Here is a 9,350-nt window from a genome sequence, read left to right as displayed (position 1 = left end):
GACTTGTTCTTTAGTACATTGTAGCTGTAGCCAGGGGGGAAAATGAAACTTTGTTTTTATTTTTATTATTATTTTTGTTTAATAAAAATAACCTAACGTAAACAATCAGATTTTGTCCTCAAAAAGAAAAAAAATGTAAGAGAAATGGAGCAGCATGGAGTGAAAAAGTGCTCCACTGTTGCAGCTGCTGTGTGTTTAAGTCCCTCCTCTCTCAGGAAGAAACTTCCTGCTGCTCCACAGCAGCTTTCCTCTGCTTGTTCTCACTGCTTCCAGCAGAGAGGATGGCTGCTGTCCTCCGCAGACTGCTCGTCCCCATCTGCTCACGGTGGCGGCCCGTGGCTGTCCCACTCAAACACCGTGTGTTACACCGGGCCGGAGCGCCACTGCTGGCCAAGGGAAGCCGCTCTCCTGCGGCCTGCAGCCGCGCTGAGAGCCGCTGGCAGCACACACAGGTGGGGGGGTCCGTGGAGGTGGACATGAAGCGATTAGAGGGACAGGATGAAGGTATGGACTCATTTTCTAGCGATTTGTTATTATTTTAGCCTTTATCCGATGGACGGATCACTTTGTTCTCTAAAACCTGTCACCCATTGGTTAAACTTTTATTTCACAGCAGGCCTCCCCTTCGGAATCAAGACGCGCGTTTTTTTTTTAGGTCGCGCGAACACTAAGAATTACGGTAGTGACACCTGAGATTTAAGGAAGAGGATTAGGGCCACTGGGGAAAAAAAAGTTAACTGATTTTGAAATTGTATTTCAGTCTAGTATTGGAAAAAAGTCAGAATTCTGACTTTAATCTAAGAATTCTGACTGAATTCCGACTATAAAAAAGTCAGAATTTTGAGATTAAAGTCAGAATTCTGAGAAAAAAAGTCAGAATTCTGAGATTAAAGTCAGAATTTTGACTGTTTTCCAATAATAAACTGAAATAAAATTAAAAAATCAGTTAACTTTTTTTTCAGTGGCCCTAATCCTCTTCCATAGAGATTAGATGTGGAAATGACAGCAGTTATTTGATTACATACGTTAATTAATTGACCTTTGTGCCATTTTTGTAGTGTTCTGACAGTGAATATCTTGAAATATACATTTAATTAACTCTTATTAAATTTAATTTATTGCTTTTAGATTTTTTTTTTACATAGTTACTTTTCCAGGTGACAGACGAGGCCCTCCAACAATCAAAGCGCAAATAAATCCAGTGGATTTTCAAAATTAAAGCCCCTTAAAACCTGCAGGTTATCTCTGATTGTGCTGCATTCAGTTTTGTTGCTAAACCGTTTTCAGTAAATGCTTTAATTCCAGAATGATAGATGAACATCTTCAGATGTGACCAAACTTTATGCATGTGGGATTTCAATATTAAAGCCCCTGAAAATCTCTCCACTCATTCACTTCAAACTAAGGTACCATAAATATCGCTGCCAGACTATGCGTTTTTAGTGAAGGTTTATTTCATGATGACAGCAGAACACCTTCCAGATGTGAATCATAAAGTTTGATCCACATCTGATGTGGAATTTAGAAATTTCTCTTTGACCTAAGTTGCTGTCAATGTTGCTGCTGAACATCAACCAGTCAAGTCACAGGTTGATGGATGAATAGATCCATTCATCCATCAGTAGTATCATAATTGAATATTAAGGTTTAAATGAAGTAGTAAAATATTTCGTTTTTACCATTTCTATGGTCTAAAGCAGGCATCCCTAAAGTCGGTCCTCGAGGGCGAATTCCTGCAGAGGTCACCGAATATTTCCTTAAATGTAATGGATAACATTAATATGGCTCTTTTGTTCCCTATATTACTTTAGCTGCACAATAAATGTTGCCTTTCTGAATAATAATCTCAAACTGGCTGATTGTTTCGGCTCAACACAGTGTACCAGTTTAATCCAAGCACACTTTCTGCACTAACTCCAGTGTAGATAACCAGAGCAGAAGATGACGGACTCTGCTGACCATCAGAAACTCATGAACCCTCAGCTTTTATAAATCAGTTTATTATTAACCATTGAGGCTGATGTTTTTTTCCTGTGTCCCGTCGCCTGATGTCTCCTCAGGTATAGTGGAGGTGCTGATGTGCCGACACCAAGCGAGAAACGCTCTCGGTCACGTCTTTGTGTCACAGGTGAGCAGAGCTGTCGACATCACACGTATACAAACACTCGCACTACAAGTGCAGACCTGGACTCCTGTTTGTGTGCAGATGAGGGAGCTGGTGTCCACTCTGTCCAGTGACTCAGCAGTTCGTGTGGTGATCTTCAGGAGTTTAGTACCAGGGGTCTTCTGTGCAGGTAGAGGCTCAGCTCTGCATAATAGCTCCCAGTAAGTCTCTGTGTTTAACCAGTAATAATGTGTTTGCACAGGTGCAGACCTGAAGGAACGAGCTCTGATGAACAACTCCCAGTCTGATCTGTTTGTGCACGGCCTGCGCTCCCTTATGACTCAGATAGGTAGCAGAGAACCCGTATTTGGTGTTGGATATTTTCTTAGTGGAGTTGTAAACCTTCTCCTTTTTCTTACTGCCTGGCAGCATCATTACCCACCCCCACCATCGCAGCGATGGACGGCGTCGCCCTCGGAGGCGGACTGGAGCTCGCCTTGGCCTGCGACCTGCGCACCGCCTGTGAGTGACCTCACCTGTCAAAGCTGAGCTGGAAAAGGCCCGTCTCAGTTCTGTCAGGTGATGCTAATTCAGCTGGAATGGGGATGTCATGTTCTCCTTTTGCAGCTGTCAGTAATCCAGTCATGTGAGGTCAGCTGCTGAGTTTAAACGGGGAGACTGAGGACAGGAACTTCCACTTTCAGTCTTAGTGTTCCACTGACAGTTCCCAGATTGCATCGGCGTTGCTCGGCGCAGCGCTACTCACTGTGGGTGTTGGTATTTCCCAGATGTCAGAGTGGATATATACTCCAAGAAATGATTAATCTCTGTCCAACTTTACATAATTTGTGATAAAAAACACTAAACGAAACCTGAATGTAGTTTTATTTGGGGAGGGACTTTGTGACAGACCAACACAAATTATGAATCGAAAAAAAATTTATTTGTACTTTTTATGATATTTTTGTTTAAATGAATAAAATCCAGTGCGCTTTAATGGTCATTTAATATTACATAATTATTCATATATTTCTTGTTAAATGTTAGGGTAATGCCTTAGAGGGTGTTACAGATTACAAATGAACAAAGTGCATTAAAGGAGGAAAACATGATAAAATTTAGAACAGATTGTAGATCACAAACATTATCTCACGCTTTAAAAAATCTGAAAGTCAAGATTAGATGATGCATTTAATGCCTCTGAAATGATTGGCTGGGAAAAGAAAATGTTAATTAGAGGAGCTGCTGAGAGAGCTATCATATTAATCTCTTTTTATCTGAAATGCTTTCCTAATAAAGTCAAAAGCGTTAAGCTATATTATAGTTAAGTCTGAAAACACTGAATGCTGGCCCATTTCAAAGTTATTAATGATGCACTGATATACCTTAAAGGTATTTATGAAACAAGAAGTCTTTAGCGTGGAAGACATTTGGAAAAATTATTCAAAACACGAATTTAAATGCATATAAATTAGGAAAACAACTTTCCAGAGGTTGGGCATAAGGATGAGGTTATCTTGGGGGGGGGGGGGGGAATAATTCAGTAACTTTAGGATATAGGAGGAATTTAACATGTCAGCTAAATAAGTCATAAGTATTCAGACGTTTAAAGATTGTGTTGTTGAATTGTGACGTTCATCTGAAATACTCTCCAGTTTTAATGTAACTAACTAATGGTTGATGATGGAGGTTTCACACCTTAAGGAAAAGTCCGGTCAGCAAGGAATGACCAATGGATCATTATCTATACCTAAAACGAATATGTTCACAGTGATTTAATGAATTTAATGTTAATCAGTAAAAAAATAAAAACAATATTTTTGGCATGATCATTGATTCTGGGATTTTTACCCAAATATAGTAGCCCCTCCCTCCTGCCATCTTCCGGCAGTGACGTCACGGTGCGGTAAGCCTAGCGCCATTCTCCCCGCTTTACAAGCTAAATCAATGGGAACTACTAGACACATTCAAAGTGGGGAAAAAAAAAGAAAAGTTATTTCACCTTTCCAATTCCTTCTCTTCAAGTTGGCGATCCAACGACCAACCCGTCCGTGGAGGATCAGGAATCAGAAAGGTGAAATAACTAATGTTTTTTCCCCCTTTTACCCGATGTATTCCAGCATCCAGCTGCCATGCACGTGGGCATTGTCAGTTTCACTATAGCTCTGGTGAATTTCAATGGTGAAGTCCTCTGGAAATCTTCAATAATTGTTGTTGATTGCAGATGTGTCTAGTAGTTCCCATTGATTTAGCTTGTAAAGCGGGGAGAATGGCGCTAGGCTTACCGCACCGTGACGTCACTGCTGGAAGATGGCAGGAGGGAGGGGTTACTATATTTGGGCAAAGATGGCCGCTCCCAAAAATAGTGAATTATTTTTATTTTTTTTTATTTACTGATCAACACCAAATTCATTAAATCACTGGGAACGTATTAGTTTTAGGTATAAATAATGATCCATTGATTATTCCTTGCTGACCGGACTTTTCCTTAAAATCTTAAAATTTGGTGTAGAAAAGCAGAAAAACAACAAATGTAGGTGGGAGGGGGTTAAATTTGTCTCGGGTGCTTTAATGATCTGGCGTAGAGCCTTGGGGCTAATGATAGCCATCTGGCCAGCTGTTCAGTACATACATCAGCATGTGATGGGTTATATTAGGTGTGGCGCTGCAGTGATTATTCGAGCACGGATGAGCAAGGTGAGCAGGTGTTTGTGTCCGATTCTCTGACAGAGGCATCACTCAGACGTGGTCCTTTAACTGTCCTCTGTTTGCATGTGTGTGTTTCAGCACACTCTGCCCAGATGGGTCTGATTGAGACGACGCGAGGGCTGCTCCCCGGAGCGGGTGAGTCCACCAGAGGTCACAGAAATGACCCTGAACGCCATTGATTGTTTTAGTGGAGAGACAGACGAGCTGTGAGAAGTTCACCTTGAAGGGGTGTGTCCTGCAGGGGGCAGTCAGCGGCTGCCACGGATGGTCGGCGTTACTCTCGCCAAGGAGCTCATATTCACAGGTGTTAAAGAATGCAGCTAATGCTGAAGCGTCCCTGCAGGATCTGTTGGATAACAGCAGGCTGTTGTGCTTTCAGGTCGGCGTGTTGGGGGGCAGACTGCTCTAGAGATGGGGCTGGTGAACAGAGCGGTGGAGGCGAACCAGACTGGAGACGCTGCTTATAAAGAAGCTCTGGCCCTGGCCAGAGAGATATTGCCCCAGGTTGGAACATATTTTAAATCATAACCAGAATAAAGGTGAATCAAAGTCTATCAGTGTGAGATTAGGGAGGAATTTCCTGAAAATTCCCAAAACAAATTCAGATGAAGCAGAAGAGATATTACCAGGTATAAACTGATCGGACCTCTGTGTCCAAGTTCTGCTACGATTTTCATTTCCTGATTATTTTTTGCTGATAACAATTTTTCCAGGGTGTTGGAGCCCCTGTTCTGTGTGAGTGGCCCCTCTAAAAGCACATCCTGAAGGAATCGCAGACATGTCTCTACATGACTAGTGTTAATTTCGTTAACGAAAACTAAACGAAAATATTTTCATCAACAAAACTAGACTAAATAAAAATGGGATGATGTCGACTAAATGTGATAAAAACTAACAAGCGATGCTGAAACTGGACTAAAACTGAAACTAAATTTAAAATGGCTGGTAAAATTAACACTATAAATGACTATAAAGATCTGTTTCTCTTTTAAACATCATCTTATGTGTTTGTTATATCAGAGTTTATACACCTCAGTGATGCTGAACATCCTCCACGCTGAGTTTTCCTTGTTTACAGTAGCAGCCATTCAAATGTCAGCAGAATGGCAGCCCACTTCCCTGCAACTCCAATCGAAATCCCCTCCAACACCCAGCCACTGGAGTGACCACCACTTGCATTCTCTTTAGATCTTAATGTCCGCAAATGATGACAGAATATTTTAGTACAAATATTGACGTTTAAAAAGGAATTGAAGGGGGACCAGTCGAGGACCAGCCAAGGAAAGTGGGAACATTTTGAATGGCTACTACTGTACATCGTCTACATGAAAGATTGTTGGATTTTAGGGATTCCTGACCGGCTGGTTAAAATCCACTAATCCTGGTCAGGAGCTGATTTCATAAGACATCAGTTTTTGAGAGGTTTGATTAATAATTTTTACTCTGCAATTCTCCAAGTGACGAGCCTTTCAGGTGCATGTGTTTTACCACATTAACAAATTAATTTTATGCTACGCTTTATGCTGCTATAGGTTTAGACTGCTGGAGGACATAGGGACCCCTTTTTCATCATTCTGCTTCATTCCATCTCTATTCTCCCACTCTGCAGAATCTGTTAGTTCAATCTCTAACATCCTGCTCTCTCTGCTTTTTCTCATAGTAGCTTCATCTGGTCTGTTCCTGTTTGGCTGTGACTCCATCCTGGTGAGAAATATCAGCTGTGCTGCTGCCATCAACACCTTTGTTTATAGATGCTGGAGATCAGCCTGTTTTTCAGTGTAGTCCTGTTTCTCTGACTGTGATTAACTGGATGTGCTCTCCTTTGTCCTCTGACATGGGAGCTGGCTCGGAGCTCGTCCTGCTGTGTTTCCTGGACGGGGCCGCCTTTTACAGTTGCTTTTTGTATCTCTGCTTCTGTCTCCTTGAACCCCAGTCAGCCTCAGCAGATGGCCGCTCACACTGAGCCTGGTTCTGCTGGAGGTTTCTTCCTGTTAAAAGGGAGTTTTTCCTCTCCACTGTCGCTAGCATGCTTAGTGTGAGGGATTGCTGAAGAGTCAGTGAGTTGATGCAATCAACAAACTTTGAATCAATTGAACTGGATGATCTGGTGAACTGTAAAGAGCCTTGAGATGACATGTGCTGTGAATTGGCGCTATAGAAATACACTAAATTGAATTTTTAAGTCCGCCTTCACGTCCGTGAAGATGATTTCTGCCTTAACTTAATGCAAGAACTCTAACGAAAACAAACGCATCATCTGCAGAGAAGCAGATCCCTTTCAGGGATCTGTATTCTATCTAATTTTTCCAAAGAATGACACAGAACTTATTTAGTTAAGTTTGCCCAGAGGCAAAAAGCAAAAAAAAAAAAAAAAAAACAATCTACTAAACTGATAATTCAAAAGCCAGTTTCTGTACTCCAATGTTTAATGATTTGTGGGGAAAACAAACAACATAACTAAAAGCTAATGTCGCTAATGGTTTGGATCTTTACATTTATTCTGGTAAAATAAGGAATTCTAAATTCAAATTTTAACCTCTGTAGTAACTGTTTGATGAGTAAGGTAGAGGACCTGTAATGCTGTGGGCCTTTTTACCTTTATATTTTAGATAAAAATCTGGCAAACTGACTGAAAACTGAAAATGGGTCCTGATGAGGGCTGAAACAATCTGATTAATCATGATTCATTGGTTATTTAAATAACTTTCAACTAATTTATGAATGGAATAATCATTAACTGGAGTATAGAGACTGTAAAACATGCATTTAGGTGACAGAGCAACGCACTTAGAGCAGGAATTATATCAAAATTGTAAACATTGTGCATTTAAGATAAAAAATGAAATGTTTTCATCTGTCACTATGCTCTACCCAGAACTCCTCAAGTGGAAAGTTTTAGTTTCACCTGGTTTCATTTATTATCTTCTTTCAGGAACCTTTGGCTATTCAATTATTAATCCATTAAACTAAAAAAACAATCCACAGATTAATCGATTTGCAAATCAATTGGTAGTTGCAGCTCTAATCCTGATTGTCTTTCATTAAGAAAGTGACTCAATTAAATGACTAAATTAAAAGCAAAAAAGTTAAATATATTTTTAATCCCTTTTAAATCTAAAAGGAAAGCTGCAAAGCTTCATTCTGCTATTTTGATCTGTGATCTGACGAAGGAAGCCGAGGATATAAAGACTTATCGAAGTAAATAGATGTTAAAAAAAATGTTAGAGCTGTAAATTTAGCCTTTTTTTTTTACTATTTTTCAAGGCTGCACTTTAAAAAAAGATGAAATTGTTCCAAACGAAATTTCTTTTTGTTTTACACTTGTGTAAACAAACTGACAAATAAAATGTCTAAGTCTAGGTCTTTAATAAGAGCTGCTATTAAAGCCCAAGAAGACTTTACAATGATTTATGTGTCTATATTTTTTGCTAATTCTTTAATTTTGTTATTTGCTGGATCATGAAATCAGCCTAATGTATTGTGTGTTCTTTTTTGAGGGATATTGCATTTTAAACCTCACGTTTCAAATGAAAAGGTTTGAGGGAAATAAATCTGTGATGTAAATAAAGCTATAAATCTAACAGCATTCATTTTGTGGTTGCAGGCTCCTGTTGCCGTGCGTTTGGCCAAAGAGGCCATAAATCGAGGCGTCGAGGTACCTTAGGGATTCATCAGAATTTGACAGATCTTTATATCAAAACAAAGGGTGACAGGAATGTTTCTTCCAGGTTGACATCGGGTCAGCAATGGCCATAGAGAGAATGTGTTACGCCAGGGTAAGTCTCCTTATAATGCCTCTAAATCTAAACTAAATCTGTGGACAGTTCCGTTGTTTTGTTTTCCTTAAAACTCCAGGTTATACACCAGCTGGGTAAAGCTTGTCTGCAAACACTGATGCCTGTAATCTGAGCAAATCATTCATCTGTCCTTTCCCAGGTCATCCCCACACGGGACCGAAAGGAGGGCATGGCTGCCTTTATCGAGAAGAGACCCCCGAGGTACATCGGGGAATAAAACCTGCCCAAATGACAGCCGCATGAATGAGGATCAAATGTTCATAATCTATAGTTACCGTCTGATGTCAAATAAGAATTCATGTTAGAAGTTTGGTCCATGTGGAGCACTAAATGAGTCAATATCCCAAATTTAAGAAAAGTGCAAGAATAAATACATTAAGAATTTACACATATTAATATCTATGCACTTTTTAAAAAATGAAAAATAGTGCTTCTGATAGGTTACCTTTCTATGTTATGGTTTAAAATAGATCTAACCACAGTACAAATACAGTGTTGCCTTAAGTAGAAATTTCTATGCTATATAAACTTTCCTGGATTATTTGTTTTAGAAAATGTTTTACTTCTACTCATTATATATATAATTTTTTAAATTATCTCTACTTTCTACTCTGTACATTTTTAAAAATAGACTCATTGGTTTTGTTTCATTAAAGCTCATTTTCATTATAGCCTGTTGGTATTAAAAAAATAATAATTTGTTTCATCCAATCACTGAATTTCTTTGTAGTTGGACTCGG

The 9,350-nt window shown here is 39.6% G+C and overlaps 1 protein-coding gene across 1 annotated transcript; it reads left to right on the top strand.

The window, feature by feature from the left end:
- Nucleotides 1–201: 201 nt before the first annotated feature.
- Nucleotides 202–9,021, top strand: echdc2 (enoyl CoA hydratase domain containing 2). The gene is made up of 11 exons (XM_038309061.1): nucleotides 202–504; nucleotides 2,061–2,128; nucleotides 2,207–2,294; nucleotides 2,367–2,453; nucleotides 2,534–2,626; nucleotides 4,892–4,948; nucleotides 5,055–5,117; nucleotides 5,193–5,317; nucleotides 8,418–8,468; nucleotides 8,542–8,589; nucleotides 8,750–9,021. The coding sequence occupies exons 1-11, from the start codon at nucleotides 282–284 to the stop codon at nucleotides 8,825–8,827; spliced, it is 981 nt and encodes a 326-aa protein (XP_038164989.1). The 5' UTR covers nucleotides 202–281; the 3' UTR covers nucleotides 8,828–9,021.
- The last annotated feature ends 329 nt before the right edge of the window (nucleotides 9,022–9,350 follow it).

Source organism: Cyprinodon tularosa, unplaced genomic scaffold, assembly GCF_016077235.1.
Source record: "Cyprinodon tularosa strain WSP-4 unplaced genomic scaffold, ASM1607723v1 ctg656, whole genome shotgun sequence".
Lineage (NCBI taxonomy): Eukaryota > Metazoa > Chordata > Actinopteri > Cyprinodontiformes > Cyprinodontidae > Cyprinodon > Cyprinodon tularosa.
The sequence above is the reverse complement of the archived record's forward strand: the minus strand, read 5'-3'. Positions and strand labels throughout refer to the sequence as shown.